Raw genomic sequence first — 18,686 nt, forward strand, 5'->3', positions numbered from 1 at the left:
GGTCAAAATGGGGCAGCCGCCAAATCGAAATAGAGAACGTGGATTAATAATAATGAGGAAACCGGCTCATGCCCAATATCCTAGATATTCCTAAGCGTGCGGGTTTTGGAATATGACGATATGTGATCATAAACATTGAAGAGATCGAGACTTCTCGTTTTACGTATTAAACGAGTCATGCTGCCATTACTAATAACTACGTATTCTTCAAGCTTGCTTTGAAGCACCGGAAAACATGTCGTCAATTTAACTTATCTTGGATCGATTATCACCGATCACGTCAAACCGTGATGGCGTATCATCGGGCAAAGGATTACGATCTCTCCATTCAGCAGAATGGTCCGCATCGTTTCCTCAGCATGTATTTCTAATTCCCGCGAAACTTGATCGGCAAATAACTCATCCACATTCTTCACTAATGATCACTCGCCGCGGTGATGATGGGAACCCTTTTGACAATAGGATAATCGATTGGTGATCACCAGCGCGGCAACGAGAGAGCGGGTCTTATCTAATCGGGCGATGTACTGACCGCCGGTATACCTTGGCTTATCGTAAATGGAATTTGGGCCCAAGGGGCGACAGGACATGGCCGAGTCTTAATAGCGCAGAGACCGTCGATCCCTGAACTACTCGGTCGCTTCAGTGATCAGAACACGGAGGAGCCGGTGGTGCGGCGTTTGTAAGATCCCTGCGAGAGGCTGTGAAAATCAAAGAGAGTCAGCGTCGGGGAGCAACGCGAAAGGAATTAACGCATTCAAGGTGGAAGCATGCAGGTTGAGCTACGAATACACGCCAACGGTGGCTCTAAGTGAGTGCGCGCGTTTTTAAACACGTAAATCAGTTCACTATGTTATTCATGTGCAGCCTCAAGGGGTGGTGAAAAATTACCCGTCCACGAATAGCCACGGAATTAATCCTACGCAATGTATATTCTGCGATACCAAGAGCGAGATGATGCAGCGGGAGATTGCCACTTTGAAATATGCACGTAAATTGTATCTGCAGAAATTTTTCTTTCATATTGCAATCCCTAGCTGAACGTTATACGATTTTAATTGCAAGTTCAGCTGGGTGTAGAATTTCGGAGAGTGAAAAAGTAGCTCTTCTAACTTTCGAAGAATTATATGTTCTTTCAAAACCACCACCGACAGTAGCCGTGAGTATACCGAGCGTTGATTTGTTCCCTCTCTTTGGATGCGAGCTATAATTGTATGCAAGATATTCAGAACATTTCTCTGCTTTACTGAAAAACTCTATGGCTGTATCAATTCTTCTATTAATATTTACTCAGACGTAAATAGTGATCGTACGTAATGTGCTTGAACACTTTGCTGTGAGAATAACATCAAAGAGGAAAAGATAATTTGTGAAAATAATATTTCAATACCGGATCAACGGAATACTTCATTTTTTCGTACCTAGCATAGATGTTTGAGAAGTGAAAAATTCCTGAAATTTGGTCACAGATTCCTTGGATATGCATACAAAATGGCTCGGAAGGATAATTGTTAGCCAATTTTGGATTGGAGTTAATTTCTTTACACGAGTTCTTTAAAAGAAAATCACATATCTACACCAGGAACAAAGATTGCAAAAGACATGTCATGAGAAAATATTTACAAATGAAAATCGTTCACATCTCCTATAGAATTAAGTTTATATATACAGTTAGTTCAGGAAAGTATAATTTTAAACACGCGGGGTAAGTTATAATAATCGTGTCATGGCAAGGTAAAACTCGACCGATTCTACTTTTACCGATTTCCAACTTCCAAGTCTAGTCCTGGTTGATGTCTAATATTTTTGGTTCCCACAGGCACTCCGACATCCCGGAATGGCTGGACGAAGATTTCCTCCAGCTCTGTATGCAGAGCGGGGAGGGCGACCCCACAATCAGAGTGATGAAACACGACGTGGCGGTGATGAGGCTTCGCAGTTCTGCACACAGCACCGTCCTGTACCGCGTCTCCGTCGAGTTCAAGCGACGTCCACGGAGCAGAAACATCCTGGACTTCAAGCCACAGGAGACCCGATCCTTGATAATAAAAATGCAGCCGGCACCGACTGAATTTCCAGAACTCCGGCAGGTGCGCACGAAGTTAAACAATAAATCTCACTTCTATGCATTGTGTGCTTAGATTATGTAAAAACTAAGTGGCACAGTGACGCTCAGTAAACTTTTGTCACGCTTATCCGAAGCAGAAGGAGGTCGACAAAGAGGTAACAGCACTTTCGGTCACCCTGCCTGCCATCACCAAGATTTTGAGCTTCTTCGCGCTGACCGCGCAGTGCTTTTACTCCGAGAGATCACCGCGGGCCTTGATAGTGATGGACGACCTTGCGAAGAGCGACTTTGTCAGAGGGAAGATGGACCGTCAACGAGGACTGGACTTCAATCATTGCATGCTGGTTATGCAGTCGATGGCCGCTCTTCACGCGGGCTCAGTAGCCCTTTACGAAAAGGTACACAGTGTCTTTGGGCTTCTTCATGCGGCAATCCTTCCGACTTTTGGTCTACCGATTGACTTCAATAATAGTCTGATCTATTCGATTCTCGGATTGCAGGACAAATCGTCGATGGATTCATTCGATCATAACAGATGGTGCAAGGAAGGCAATTCAATGACCAAAGATTTAGTGTCCAGCACAGTATCCGACATTGCTGACGAAGTGGCGACTTGGTCGAATTTCGGTGACAAGTACTCGGACAGAATACGAGCCCTGAGAGATACTCTGTTGCCCCGAGTCAACGCTGCCATTTCGCGAGAGGGGTCTAAATTCAATGTTCTTAATCACGGCAGCTGCTGGTACAACAACCTCATGTTCCGGTACAATAGCAAGACCAGTCGCGTCGAGGAAGCCTTGTTTGTAAGTTTCATTTTCATTTCTTTGAGGGCAGGAAGCTTATCAAAAACAAACGGGTGATGACCGCGAAATTCCATTTCTTATTTTTATTTTTTTTTTTTAACCATAGTCTTCTGGATCGTTTTTTCTTTGAAGTTATGTCAAGATGTGTTCAATCCCAATACTATGTCTTATTGATAACGATTGAATCTCTGGACGGTTTTCTACTGTATTTATCACGCTAAATTGATTCGATAACGTCACGTTGATTTCGTCAGGGAGAAATCAGAACAAGACTTATTACTTCACTTCTGTTATCGGTACCCAAAACATAACTCTAATTTTGAGCCATGCTTTGCAATCTTTCGAAACTTGTTTACCGTAGCCTGAATTATCGAGCAATCGCGGAAACAAACTGGAATTGAGGTTCAGAATTGTCATATCTAGGTGTTTTTACTATAAGTAAATAAATAAGACGCAGCTATTTTGTCAGTACCATGTTGGATAGGCTCGATTTCAAATTATTGAGAAAGATATTGACGCGGTGCGATCCCAATTCCCGAGCACTTTTCCAGTTTATCTTCATAGTAGTTTCCGATGTGAATTACATGTAAGTTCTTGACGTGATTATGTGTATATTCTTGTTTGCGTTCAAACTGTGCACATTATTTCTATATTATAAGAGCTTGATACGGAGTAGAAATAGGAGTTATATTTATTCCTTCTAACATATTTGCAAGCCTTTTTGACAGAAGCCAGATTAAATTTAGATCTGTCAAAGATACACCTTCCCATCACTGATAGAGATTGCGATGATACAGCTTATACCCGGTGTACGTATATTATGACGTGTGTATCGTGCGGTTGCAAAATATGATGATCGATATAAAAATAAGCTGGGAGTAAATAAGAGGAAAATAACGATAAAAATTTTCGTTCATACAGAAAGACATTTTTTTTTCACTAAATCAACTCCAATAATCTCCTCAATCCTGAGTGATCGGTTCCTACTTGGTGTAACTGAAAAGTTGAACGAATTTTTATTACCGAGAAACTTCGAGTGATAAAACGACTCATTAAAAATAGATTAATTATATGTAGATATTCGATAAACTGGCCAAACTAAATTCTCTCGCATTACTTGAACCCAGTTTCGATAATAAATTTTGTATTTGCGTCACAATTAATCCGAGTTCAATCCATCAGCCAATTATTTATCAATGAAGCTGATCGCCGGAGCTTTAACCTGCTTACGTCACGTGTTTTCTCGTGGCTTTGATTTGTCAACATTTGTTCTACGAGTAATAAAAATGTTGCATAAAAAATAATTACTCGTGAACAATTTCCAACCAAATATTCCAGCTCGTTATAAATTTGCAAAAAACTCGTTCACCACTGAATCAGACTCTGATTTTTCTTTCTGTAGTGAACACGTCACAAAAAAACGACCTTTGAAACTATCCACATTCTTTAAGCTTTTCACATGCCGAACGCCTACGTGGGAATTGTATACTTCATATCACAACGTCTTTGAATCAATCGTTATCAATATAAAGCTACAGGTGCCTAATAACGTGACATTTTCTTGATATAGTTGAGAAGCATTGCCTCTCAATATCGAAATTGATAAAATTCGTACAATTTATCGCAGGACAGATCATTACAGTGATTGCGGAATTATTTACGTTTAATATTTTATCACACGAAGTGTGTGTGGTACGTCGTTACTTCCATAATTTAGATGTTGCGAGTCTTGATCCCCCTACGATTATAAACTGATCGAAGCATTTCGAATTCCAGGTGGACTTTGCCAATTCCGTGTTTGCCTCGCCAGTGATCGATCTGCAGCATTTTCTATTCTCAACGCCCACAGACGAGGTTCGTTTGCACAATGTCAATAGGCTGATACAGCATTATCACCGCGAGTTGGTTTCAAACCTCGAGAAACTCAAAGTAAAAACCAAACCACCGACGAAGGAAGAACTGATGGATGAAATGGAGGAGCGTGGGGCCTACAGTGTTTTGGTAGCGTTCACCCTGCTGCCAATTATCATCGCCGAGGGATCGACCAGCACCGACATACTCAGTGACCCTCACGCAGTGAAAGAAAAACGCAAAATGTTCGCCAACGAGCAGTTCAAAATATCCCTAAAGAGGCTGCTCCAGATTTTCGACAGTCGGGGACACCTCGAATAACCCAAGACGACGCCGTTTCCAATGATCTTGGGAAATCACAACGGGTACAAGACTATGACTTATCCAAGGTGAATAAGTGAAAGTGCAATTCAGCGAGCCATACGCGTCTTCTTGTGCGCGGTAAGGACATCAGTTGAACAAATAATGGTTTTCTTTCCAATGTGACTTCAAGAGTGAATAATCAGTTAGGCTGCCGCTGATGATAACCGATAGAGGGAAAGAAGGAGGAAACTGAGTATTGGTACGATACGAGTGATAGCTGATAGATATCTAATATCGTATTCCGAAGAAGCGCGGTCTTATCGTGGACATGCACCGTCATCACTATGTCACATCGTACAGAATGTAATGAGGCAATTCTTCAAGTGCATAATTAAGAATAATTAATTCTTACCGACGCTGATCTCTTTATGATAATACCTGCTGTGACAAGCTCGTTCGTTATGAGTTGTTACCTACCATCTACACCGGAAACGCATCAAGTGATTCAACGTATGTGAAAAGGATTATTACTTGACGTCCTTACATTTCTCACACTTGCTAGGACCTCAGATGTTTTTTTTTCTAATACACAATAAGGGAAATACGGATTCAATCATGTTATCTTTGATTTTCTGGAGAAATTCATTTACTTTCGTTAATTAAAAAGATTAAAAATAATATTAGAATGGCAAGCTTTCCGAAGCTTTTTCAAGTTTGGAACTTGTTCAATTTTCTATGACTGTCGTCGTCGATTGGTTTTCATTAATGAACTGGATGTATTTTCAGTAATTAGTTAGCCCGATGCTCGTTTAATCGTTGATTTTTCTTATGTATTTCAAGCACGCGAAGTTCTTTTGGTAAAAGAATTCAGCATGATTAAATCTGTATGTTTTCGTAATAGTTGAAGCTAACTTGTATACTACTTTCGATAATTCGGAAACTCAAACCCAAATAAATGTTTCGTACAAGTTAATGACGCGCTAAATTGGCAAACGTATCTAATCGCCTATCATTGAGATCAATTTCGGCTTGCTCGGATTAGAATTTAATATCATTTAGTTAGACGTTAGGGTAACTCGCATTGTATATAACATCATCTATCACCGCAATTTTCTAGCTTATTATTTTTTAACGATAAAATCATGTATTTTTAGATATTCGTTGTAATCGGCTATTTTAATTAAAGATTATGTATTGATTGAATATGTTTTTGTTCTTATATTCAATTAAATATAACGATAAATCTGCAACACATGTATTTGTAAAATAAGCGGCAGATATCCATTCAATAACAAATTTCTCTATAGGTTGTTTTTAATAATGCAATTGTTATATGTTTGAAAATAACGAAAATAAGAAGAAAAAACTTCTCCAACGCGCGATAGACGGTTTCGTATTCTCAAACGATAAATTAAACGCTGATGAAAAATTAATTAATATGTGAAAAATATTTATGTTCTGTTGCATTTCATTTTGTTTCCGTGAATGCATAGATATGTATGTATAGATATTTAAAAATGTATCAAACAACACAGATACGCGTATTTAATTACCGATATAAGTCAACGCGTGATTATTAAAATACTTCAAGGATTACAAATGTTGACACCCTACCATTCAAGGCTGCTGATATTTCGCAACGTCATCACGCATTCCAAGAATTCCATCATACAGGCAAAGAATCGATGTAAGAATACATTTTTTTCATATCACCAACAGTACGAAAACTAGCACTTCCTATGACCAAGAAAATGAAATTTAGAAATCACTGTGGCTGACTAAAAGAAGGAAAAAAACACCTAATAAACCATCAGGAAGAAGAAATACCTGCAGTTTCGGTTCCGTAGAAATAACGCATGAAGTACAACGGCAATGTTGTCGAAATCGGATAAAGCAATAAAAATAAAAATTTTCTTCGTCGGTATACCTATACAATTTACGGTCGAGTGGTGAAACTTAAGCCTTAGAGCAAAAACTTGGAAGCTGATCCCTTATTTCCTACAGGGACATCCCTGAGATAGTTTCACTGCGGTATTTTGTGAAACGAATTTTGGTTCACCGCAGCGGTAGTTATAAAATTTTATTAGGTAGTATTCTCAGTCACTTTGAACAACCGGTACAAGTTTTTCTCGGTTCCATAACTTGCACTTCGGTTGTATGCAGACATTAACGGTAAACCATATCCATCTTATAGTAGAATAACAGGTATGTGTAATAATCTTTTCAAGTGCACGCCTGAGAATCAATTATCTACTATAGATAAAATGACAAGACGTATGTAATACAGTTGTTGCACGATTCGTGAAAGCTTGAAATTGAAACACTCGACACGAGAAACGGTTTCTTGCACATCCAGGCTTCAAAATATAACCCTTCAACGCCGCTATAAAATTCGATTCGTGATTGAAATTGTGCAAATCTTTCAGAAGAAATTTGGTACAGTATGAATTCAATCTTAGTAACCTTCAAAGCATACGAAAAAATAAGGTCCGCAAAAAAAAGAAAAAAATTAATCACCACTCTCGTCATACGATCTGAGGAATGGACACAACTGTGTTTCTATAAATCGTAATTATATGTACAGATGATGGACGTAACGTCCATTGGTCGATATCTGCGATCACTGACTCGCGTTGGTAATTGAATTGAACGACACTCAATTCGGATACCTGTAGTAAGTTATAAGCTCATTTGATTATCCTTGTGCAAATATAAAAGTGAGCCTTCGTTTCTCCTCGCCTTGTGCACAACGTTCTCGCAGGGATACCGACGTCGGCGTCGCGACGCACCCCTTGGAAGTCGGCTCTAGGCGCTGGCGCGTTACGCCCCCAGAGAAATCGAGACTGCGGTAATAAACGATGAAGAAATGGCCGATAGGTTTAGACATGCGCCAGGCGTTCGTCCAGAGCCGGTGGGGCTCTGGTAATATTGAGTATCACTGTTAAAAATTTCGATTATAAATTTACGAAAAATTGTAGGAAGTTTTTTACATACACGGTATAGTAAAATTTACTATACATCGTTTCGGTATTTTTGAAAACTAATTTTGCAAATTCAGTGTACTTTCGTACTAATTTCAATAAACTTGAATTCTGTTATCAAAGTCAGGGTTAGCAAATTAAATGTACGAGTACATGAGTACTTGAATTTTCATAAAAATGTGTGAATACATAATAAGTACGAGTGATTTCAATAACATGCGTACATTGAATGAAAAAATAGATCTAAAACGGGTGTATAATTGATGTTAATAATTATTTGTGAGCACAAACACGATTTTAACAACGTATCAGTAGCAATTAGATCGATTGGGAAACCTACTGCGTTATTTTTTTCTAACCCGGACGGTTATTTTTTTATAACCTAAATGGGAATTTTTAAACCCAAAATTGTCTTTACTAACTAGAGTGGTGCACCATCGAATTGGTGAAACCAAACATTTATAAGTAAATTGACCTCGAAATTGACCCTTATTTGATGCTTACGATTTGATCCTGTGTTAATTTTGGGTTTAAAAATGTTTTAATTCCGAATTAGGTGATAAAAAAATAAAATAAAAAATTTGGCCCACATTTTCCTTATCGGAAGGTGTTTCATGTCATTCACCGGATTTTTGAGAATTTTTTCAGATTTTAAAATATATGGGCATTTGCAATCGACTTCAAGTATTTATAAAAAATAAACGGTTTAATAAAAAAATTGGAAAAAAAATTCAGATTGCGTTCTTTACGAGGAAAATGTTAGAAAAAATCATGAAATGATTTTGAGATGGTTGGGGCTTAACACTGATCGAGTTTTTACTCTATACCTATAGTTTATGGTCCCCGAAACACAAACTGCACTTCTCTCACTGTACCAGTTAGCGTTTACTTGCTCTAGAGTTGAGACAATTCATTGCCTTGGTCTAACCTGTTCCTTCTTGACTGACACAGATAGAGCTACTGCAGTTGAATGTAGACGTCGGAGGATTCGTAAAAATACGAAAGACAGGTAGTAGTATAAATAAGAATGAATAACAACCTCTTATGTCATGCTTTTAAGCTATGCGTTGATGGTTTCTTGGTAACAATGTCTTATCTTGTTACGAAGTTGATCCTGGCCGTTACTTAATTCTTTATTTGAACAAGCTTCTAACCTACGATACATAGAACAATAAATGGAAAATATTTACTTTTGCGTTTCGCTTCCGTTTTGTGCTGAATACACAAAAGCACTTGGTACTCAAGCGTGATAATAGTCGCGAAATTATGATCACGAATAGAATTGTCAGCTTTGAAACACTCTACAATCGCGTGAACACTCTAGGCCAGTCTAAGCAGTGTTTTAACATTATTCTGTAGTTGGTGAATTTTTTTTCGGTGTCTCATGGCAATAGTATACGGCATCAAAATATCGATAGGAGCAGACCAAGGACGTGAAATGATACGATTATTGTTCATCGGCTCCCGCAACTTTCTACAGCTACAGACGGTGCCTTTGAACGCGTATAATCTATTCCAAGAAATCAAAATTCATGCAATTCCTAATCGTTTGGCAAAAGGGATTGAATCATCGTCAATCACGAAATTACTTGTTACGTTGAAAGTTTTTGAGTGCTTAAGAGTGCTAAGAGTTTTCTGAGCTATTTCCACCGGCATGACTCAAATTTTCAGTACAAGTCATAAACATTGTAATATAATGGAATGTCGACTCGATGAAAGGAAATTTTAGTTACCAGAGTAATACAGATATGATTTAATGCAAAAGTGGATCATTGATGTTACTGATAAAATATGTACTATATACCTATGTACTCCACGTGCTCCCGTTATCTTGAGAGGAGATGCTTTATATCACCGAGTTCAATTAAACGAGAGAGATTTGACATATATTTTTAAGTGGTAATTGCTCTGACTGATACTGATCGATTGCGTCATAAAAATTTATCGTATTGACTCAATCGTCACCGCTACCGGCGTTTCATTTATTAGAGAAGCACCGCCTCACTCGTACAAACCTCGTAACAGTGCCGTGTCTTATCATAGCAAATACATCCTTAGGCCATTTAATATGAGGAATCTTCGTTTGAAATAAAATCTTTAGAAAAATAAAACACAATATGACGATCTACATAATTAGTTGAAAGAAAGGAATGATAAGTCTGCATTTTGCAAATTAACTACACTCTGCAATGAGCAACGTCAAAGGACGTGAAGATCTGACAGAAGCTATACCTTCTACTTTTTCTTCTCGTCTTTCTAAATTACACTGCTGCATGCGCAGTGTAAAGGTTCGAGAGTCACGTTCGAATATCACGCAGCGACTGAAAAAATGTCAGGTAACCTTTTTAAGTAACGGAGTTCTTTTTCCAATTTTTTCCTGCGACTTTAAAGGTTTCGAAAAAATACGAGCCTGCAGCAATATTGCATAGAGGTGAGTTGGGTATTTATTTTCGAGTAACGGGGTAAAAGACATACTTAACAAAGTGGCTTGACTTTTCGACGTTTACCCGCTGCAGTTTCCTCGAAATATTGTATTATAGATCCTGCATCGGCTCGGAGTTCCGTTTTTCTTTCACGGTTTCCTCTTTAACGGTTTTTTCTCAGCACAGTTTTTGTCACGCTTGTCAGATTCAGAGAGACAAAAAAGGGACCTCGTAACGTTTTTCTAAACACTTATATATACAAAATAGAAGGACCCTTTTTTGAAAACGCAAATTTTACCGCACGCTCCTAAAACGAGACACCTCAATATAACGGCAGTAAATTTCAGTGTAGAAAAACGTTCGACCATCGAAGTTCCACGCTGTAGAACTACCAATATAGGTGTATCACAGTATCAACATGCGTTCGCATCTCACGATCAGTCAGAAAGACAAAAACCCTCGTGTGAAAGTACGTGAAATTTAATTTAAAGCGAAATAAATATGGCGTTATAAATTACTGATGCGTTGTGTACCTACGTGTATAGAAGCGGCAGGAAAGGCGGGAAAAATTTAACAATGATGCGTGTGTATAATATATTCAACAGTATATTGTGTAGCAAGGAGGCAGACTCGGTCTCTTCGGACCGAGCATAAGTTTGCAATATGAGTCGTAGATAAGCCGAAGACGAATATCGCTAATAATACGCAAGGCGAAAAGACCGTTGCTTCCTTGTTGCACACGATTCTTTAAATAACAAGAGTATGTTACGCGTTTTGTCGTGAAGCACGAAATTGAGGTTAGGATCGCGTAACGTCAGATCCGTTAGCGACAGCGCATGCGCGCGGTACAGAAAAGACCACTTTTTACCCCTAGGACTCAAGTGGTCGTTTCAGTACTCCGCGCATGCGCATTCGCAGACTCACTCTATCGTCATAGAAACGGGTACTTCGTGTTAGGAAAACACGTATGAAAAAACACGTTAAACACGCTCGCGTTGTATAGAAGTTTATTTCCAAACAGCTTGAATTCTAACGTACGTACGTATATAAACCCATGTGTACATGGTGTGTACACGATTCACGTAACAATGTATCGCGTATAACAAACGTACGTACCTACATGGCTGTAGTATAACATTCTACCTATACATACAGATATATTTTTGCCGGGGCATCGCTGCGCGGCGACGTTGGCTGGGTCGACTCTTTAATTGATTCAATCGGTGAAAAACACGCGGAGCTCGGGCTCCGCGCCCTTGGAGGGAGGCAAGGCGCCCTCTTTACCGCGAACGCCGGCAGGCAGCCAGCGACCGACCCACGTAACGAGGTGCGAAATCTAGCATTCGCGATCCTTTGCAGTCCTGGGGAAAGTCTGCGATATATGGAAACATCTGCAGGGAGTCCATGGTGCACGATGGCGTTGCACTGCGCAAAGGCAAATTCGTTGTCAGTTTGACTTCCATTGAATGCTTGAGTTTGGCATTTTTTTCGTACGATAACTTCCACGTATTTCAGACTTTGCCTCTGCTGGTTCGAATGTAATTCAAGAAAAATTATTTGAAAAGATTGTCTCTGGTTTTTTATTTCATATTTTTTAATCACTCGTTCCAGTCAACTGCAGGTTTAAGGCCGATATTGGGATTGTCATTTTGCATGTGTAATCTGGTGGGAAAAAATCAAACTCTCGCAACCAGGCTGTCAGGTGACCGTTGACCGTAATTTTTCGCGCCTGGATAAGAGAACAGGTATATTATTGATTATGTTTAATCGATTTATATGACACAAGTTATTTGAAACCCCAAGAATCACGATTGGCCTCCATTAAAACTAAAAACTTGGGTTATTGTGGTGTGGTGATAAAATAAAATGACGCCGACAACCAGATCCTGATGTCATGAGAACATTTTTCAGTATAAATACTCGTGTACAGAGTGAATTCCTAACGACTACAGGTTCCGACGTCTGTTCAAATTTAATGCGCATGCGGTATAACATTTTTGAGTTTACATACATCGCACCGAATTACCGGTTAAATTTATAACAGTTCTTCAGTCCGCAAACAATTGCTCTCGAATTGTAACGCCTGCGCTTGCATTTCAGCAAACGCCGGAACGTGCAGTCGTTAGGAATTCACTCTGTACACGGGACTATGGAAGTAAATAATCCAGCTTCGGGACAACGATGATATTATGTTTAACGAACAAGCCGGATGGGAGGCTTAGGTTAAGATGCAGGTGAGCTAGGGTTACGGGTCGTTCTCGCACGCGATCCTATACTGTAACCTGCACGCCGCGCCGTCGCGGGTTTCCGTAATTAAGAGATTAAACGCTGTTGCCTGACACTCGCTCTGCGATCGTGTTACTGCTTACTTAGCCGCGACTATTACTTCAGCCCTGAGGCAGACACAGCACGGTCATTTTTTGTCTCTACCTGCGCCTCACGTTTTCGAACGATTTTATTTTTTTTTCTAAACAATCCTCGAGTTTGCTTCAAAGCGGAAAGTTGATTAATTACATCTGTTGATGTATATTTTGTATATGACATATACTGTTTGTTACTTTGTAAATAACTTTCTTATTTGCTTTCACCTTATACTGTAGCTAATTTGATTTTTGAGAAACGATCCAAATTTATATATACACTATACCGTAACCGCATGGAGTTCCAACTTCTACGAAATCCTCAGAGGTATTTTGGCAGGAGCGATGCGACACGCCTAGACGACGAGCGCCGCGACGCTACTTCATGCGGAACAGCAAAGCGAGAAAAGCCGATTCAGCAGTTCGGTGCGCCGAATTGAATTCTTAATTGACAGCTCCGCCAGGACGACGGTTCCTCGTCAACGTCCTGCGGGACCGAACGCGGAGCTTAAATCCCTGGGTAAGCGAGGCCTGTGTCATCACCAACGGAGAAAAAAACATAATAAATTTAATATTTGAAATGTTAAAATACAGACACAGACTGGGGAAAAAATACATCTCTCTCGCGATGTGGCGTAGAAAAAGTATGACACGGTTAAATGCAATTTTGAAATAACGAAATGCGGAGGCCGGAGTAACGTAATCGAGCTTAGAAGCACAACAAGATGGACGAATGGGCTCGTTAGAATTTTCTGTCATAAGAAGGTGACGCATATTATACACGCCGTAATACGACGGATACCGTATAAGCGCAACATGGCGTGGTGATCGCGGGTCTCAGATACACCTATGAGGAGGAGGAGAAGGCGAGTCCGAGTAATCAAGTTAGGTATTTTCTCTAAAACACATAACGAGCGATTACAGATTACAGGTACGGTACACCGTGACAACCGGTTACATAAACAGATGCAAGGGAAGCCGGGTATCTGCAACGACTGCTGCGGCGACACGATTTAATTCGAACGCGCGGCGCGGCTGAAGCCATTCACAAATCCATGCATATTGTATGCACAACTTTGTACCTTGTGTAGTGGTGCATTTTCCACGTTATAGCTACTGAGTTTTGTGGCTCGTGCGACTTTGCCTTTGTTATACAATGTCTAAATCTTTAGATGCACACTGCGGCTAGGAATTGCTTCGCTCTGACTGTTTTCTACTCGTGCAAGAAGCCGCTGTACCTATACATTTTTGCTGAACAATATACCACGCGTGTCATACAACAAGTGAACTAACCAGCTGTGTAGTTACCTTATATAAAATGTTTACACGAACTACAGTTCTAATCGTAAGCCGTGACCCTGTGTACCGGTGAAAAGCTTTTTTTGTATTGATTCTGATTCGCAAAAAAAGAAGACGTAAGTATCTTATAATTGCGATTAAAAGAAGGAGGAACTTGTAGACATGAACGGAATAGATTATGGTGAAAAAATTTATTTACCACAATATTTATGTAAAAAATTAAAATTTAATTCGGTTATTGTTTTTCCACTTATTGCTGTGCTCACGTACCAAGTTAATCAAGAAATGTTGACAATAGTCTCAGTTTGATAGCTTACTTATATTGTATTACGCATGCGATGTGTTCGTATAAGCCGCTGTCCAACGCTTACCAACCCGCACATAAATTTTTGCGACCTTCGGTAGTGGCACAAAAAATAAAGGGATTAAGCCGATTTGAGAAAGCTTTCATTGCAGCGCTTTCATATAGCGAACAAAAGTGCGTGAACCGATTGAACGAATTGGGCGGATGACAAGAGGCTCCTACTTAAATGCGTTCCCTTTACGAAGTAGAAACTGGTGGGAGGAGCCAATATTGATAAAATACAACACGGAATATTTTGAAATCTGATATTTTAATTCGTAAATAGAGATATGATTCCCATTGCAGAACCAGTACCTACAGCCTATATTATAATGCCCTGAGTTCTGAGGGACCGCTTTTAATAGCCCGGATATGGGTTGTGGCTCGTCTGGTACTGGTGTCGGATGAAATTCCACACTACCCCCTTAGCAATTCTACGGTCATTCCTAACCCTTGGCCTCACCGATACGAACTCGATGCGTCTGCGCCATATTCCGGTCTTCTTTCATATCCGCGTGTCAATATTATACACGCTTTCCTTAACACAAGCATATCTTATCAGCGTTTGCTGCTGATTTCGATGTGCCTGTGCATACCTAGAGTAACGTTTGTACTTCGACTTTTATTTGCCACCTTGGACAATCAGACTCCAGCTATAATTCATATAATCCCCCTCACGAAGATAAACAACAGATAGCCTAACGTGTGCGAATGGAGGTTTAAATTTGGTACATTCTTATCCTTGCAAGCTCATTGTCAGCAACGAGTATCTAGAGTGACGTACAGCCAACAAGTAATGCAAGCCAAAGATGTTCGCTTGCATTTCAACTGTACGTACATACGTATAACGAATGATGGAATTCGATGTCGATGTCTTCGTTCCACCCAATCCGAACTTATTCGTCAAGAAGAAAACGAAAAGACTAATATCATAGAATTTTCCATGTTAAAAATGACCTCCAAGTCAAAAGGTACCAGCGAGAGTGATGTATTTGAAAAAATTACTGTTCGAATATCATTTTATTATATGTATTTTATCCCTGAATACCAGATGGATGAATTCGAATGAAGTATCAATGAAACGTGAATGAGATCCATTAAAATGTGATTACAGTATCGAGCAGTATTTAACATACGATGCATCACTTTTTCTGACATCTATCGGAGTGTTTGATAATAGGTAGTGGTAACCGACTGTACCACTGATAAATAAGTATGTCCGACATTTACAGGAACATTTGGTTAATATGCATTCTGCAGTACCGACGGGGCTGACTGTGCAACTCCGCAGTGAATCTTACGCTTCGGATAAAGATGAACGAATTTTGCATTACCGTCTGTCGTGAGTACTTGTAACAGAAATTAGAGGTTCGATTCACCGGATACGAAATAAGAATTTATACAAATCATGTTACAGCCAGTACGGATTCGGTGCATTTTTGAAAAATAAGTAATAACGTGTTTGCGATTTGTGGGCGATGAATTTCAGTCGGTTTATTTTTTCACGGGACAAAATTCAACGATTTTACCAAAAATTTAAAAGACTACTGCCTTTCTTTCAAATTCTGTAACATTGAAAATACCAACCTACTGTTCTTCAAAAGTCCAAACAATTCTCCTCATTAAAAATTCAAACCAAGCGCCTAGGTTCTAGCTGCAGGGATATTATGAAGTTGGCAGAAATACTACTAAAGTATTTTTCACCATTGCGCGTGTTTATGTAATAAAGTCTAATTATTGCGCAATAGGAGGGCCGAACTGGTCGTCAGTAAAAACGAGTCAGATTTTGCTGATAAGTATTATCGGTAAAACGACAACGGTCACGTCGAAGATAATCGAAATCATTCAACTACACTCTCAGCAACAACACCGCCTCCATGACGCAGTTCATGAGTCTCACCAAGTTTCTACCGCACGCCATTCGCGTTCCGCCTGCAACCGGATTCGCTCGTTTGTTTCACGTCTCCTTGAACAACATGGTTATCGCTGTGAGTACGGTTCCGATTTTCCTCTAAGCTTCGACACCTTTTCTTCCGCACCCCCTCAATTATTTTTACAAAACTCTTTACAGGTAGGTGACAAACTTCCGTCGGTTGACCTCTTCGAGGACACGCCGGCTAACAAGGTCAATTTGGCCGAGTATGCCGCCGGGAAAAAAATCGTCATCTTCGCCGTACCCGGCGCCTTTACTCCAGGATGCTCGAAGGTAATATCAAAGAAACAATAATTGCTCAATTCTCCTCTCTTCTTCGTCTATTACGCGTTAGAAGTTTTCTGTTGGTGATTTACTTATGCTGCACTCCGTTTCCACTCAGGTTCGTATCATGCATGCGCATATGTTTACATTTTTTATGATACCTGACTGTATCGAGTGCATACAAACTATACCACAAATCAATTCCGCATCAGCAGAACTGTGTACTTTGAATTGTACACAGGCACTGAATAACCCATTTCTTTAGCACCAAGTCTAACTGTTTCCATTCTTTATCAATGGTATTGTTGGCTTGTCGTTTTCAGTGTTTTTACCGAGTACTAACACTAAAACTATATACATTCATGCTTCGTGCTTTATATTATTCCTAATTTGGTTTTGTACTAAGTTTACTTGTGATTTTTGTAACTGTAAAAATTTAACTGCGCCTCTTAGACCGTACATAGATAACTTTTTCTGTAGTTAAGAAATCTACAAAGTTTTAAAGATCAGTTTTATTGAGATGTTTTTAGCGCTTCATAGTTTGTGAAATGAGCAAATCACTGTATTGCTCACACCCATAATATATTTAAAAAATTATTCAACCTTGTGAATTGACTAGCTTTAGAATTCAGATACTGTATTGTGTTGTGATTGTTAAAGGATGTTTTTACTCGTTATTATTTATGTTACAATGATTTGGCTCTTTTCATTTCAGACTCATCTGCCAGGGTACGTTCAAAAGGCTCCGGAGCTGAAAACCAAGGGTTTTCATGATGTCTTTTGCATCGGTGTTAACGATCCTTTCGTTATGGCTGCTTGGGGTAAAGAACAGGGTGCTTCAGGCAAGGTATAGTAGTTTACAAGGAAACACTTCAAATCAGTGGCATAATAATCAGGGTACTTCTATGATAGAATCTCACCAACCTGATCAATAATAGAAAACACTACATGGTCACCTTCAAGGAGATTAGATTAACAACTGAAGAGCAAACTAAAATCACTTGAAACCAAATATTGGGTCCTCGTATCTCGAGTGTTTTTTTTTCTTGTGATGTTCAAAATTAAACCTTGTCCATGTTCTGATTGGACGATTATCTTATGTTTTTCTAGAACGTCCAGGATTGATTAATTTTCCACATTGCTGAATAATCGTACAAAATTCAACTCCTACTTAAAACTAAGATTTCCGTCTATCTACAATCACAGCAAGATTAATAAAATATTTTTTTTCTTTATCACTAAGGCCTTTTAAAGTTTAAATATTCAAAACAAGAGCGATCAATAATTCCTTTCTATTCAAGAACCCATCATTTTCAGGTGCGAATGCTGGCTGATCCAACTGGCGCATTTACCGACGCCCTCGAGCTCTCTATAGAACTCCCAGTATTGGGAGGCAAACGCAGCAAGCGTTATTCTATGGTAGTTGAAGATGGCATTGTCAAGGAACTCAATGTTGAACCAGACAACACTGGTCTCTCTTGTTCTCTGGCAGACCGAATCCGCTCCTAAAGAAGTTGCAAAAAGTTCTACCCCAGATATACATATTATCCTACTGGAGTGAATATAGAAATCACTTACTACTGTTAGGGATCCCTCGATCCCTACTTTTTCTTTGGCTCGCCTTCCTACTCCACTCTTATGGTACTTTTCTAGTTATAAAAAGCTAAAGTTCTGAGAAATTTTTGCTTTTCTTTGTTATATCTATACAAGTTTCGTTGAATAATTATCCAGCTTAGTTTTAAACGCTAATATCGATATCTTAAGAGACAAATTATTTCATCACGATTGATTATTGCACATAATTCTGACTGATACATGTTATCAATGTTGAAGTTAGAGCATTTAAGAATTTTAATCAATAAGATGGCAAATGTTCAAGTTTAATTAGTCATTCCTAAAAGAGAAGCTGAGTCTCGATAAGTTTAATGTGTATGATGTATGTATAGTAAACAAATCAAACGATAGGAAAATTCCAGACGTGATTTGGCAAATTACAATACTATCTGTAATTTGAGATCAAAGCTATGCTTTGGTCCGATTGTAGGTAACATGTACCAT

At 39.2% G+C, this 18,686-nt stretch overlaps 2 protein-coding genes across 2 annotated transcripts; both read left to right on the top strand.

The window, feature by feature from the left end:
• The first annotated feature begins 617 nt into the window (after positions 1–617).
• Positions 618–5,161, top strand: LOC124407156. The gene is made up of 5 exons (XM_046883011.1): positions 618–811; positions 1,820–2,090; positions 2,209–2,466; positions 2,569–2,871; positions 4,648–5,161. Exons 1-5 carry the CDS (start codon positions 771–773, stop codon positions 5,041–5,043), a joined length of 1,269 nt encoding a protein of 422 aa, XP_046738967.1. The 5' UTR covers positions 618–770; the 3' UTR covers positions 5,044–5,161.
• Positions 5,162–16,150: 10,989 nt separating this feature from the next.
• Positions 16,151–18,619, top strand: LOC124407547 (peroxiredoxin-5, mitochondrial). The gene is made up of 4 exons (XM_046883787.1): positions 16,151–16,419; positions 16,503–16,637; positions 17,344–17,475; positions 17,946–18,619. Exons 1-4 carry the CDS (start codon positions 16,309–16,311, stop codon positions 18,135–18,137), a joined length of 570 nt encoding a protein of 189 aa, XP_046739743.1. The 5' UTR covers positions 16,151–16,308; the 3' UTR covers positions 18,138–18,619.
• The last annotated feature ends 67 nt before the right edge of the window (positions 18,620–18,686 follow it).

This window comes from Diprion similis, chromosome 6, assembly GCF_021155765.1.
Source record: "Diprion similis isolate iyDipSimi1 chromosome 6, iyDipSimi1.1, whole genome shotgun sequence".
Lineage (NCBI taxonomy): Eukaryota > Metazoa > Arthropoda > Insecta > Hymenoptera > Diprionidae > Diprion > Diprion similis.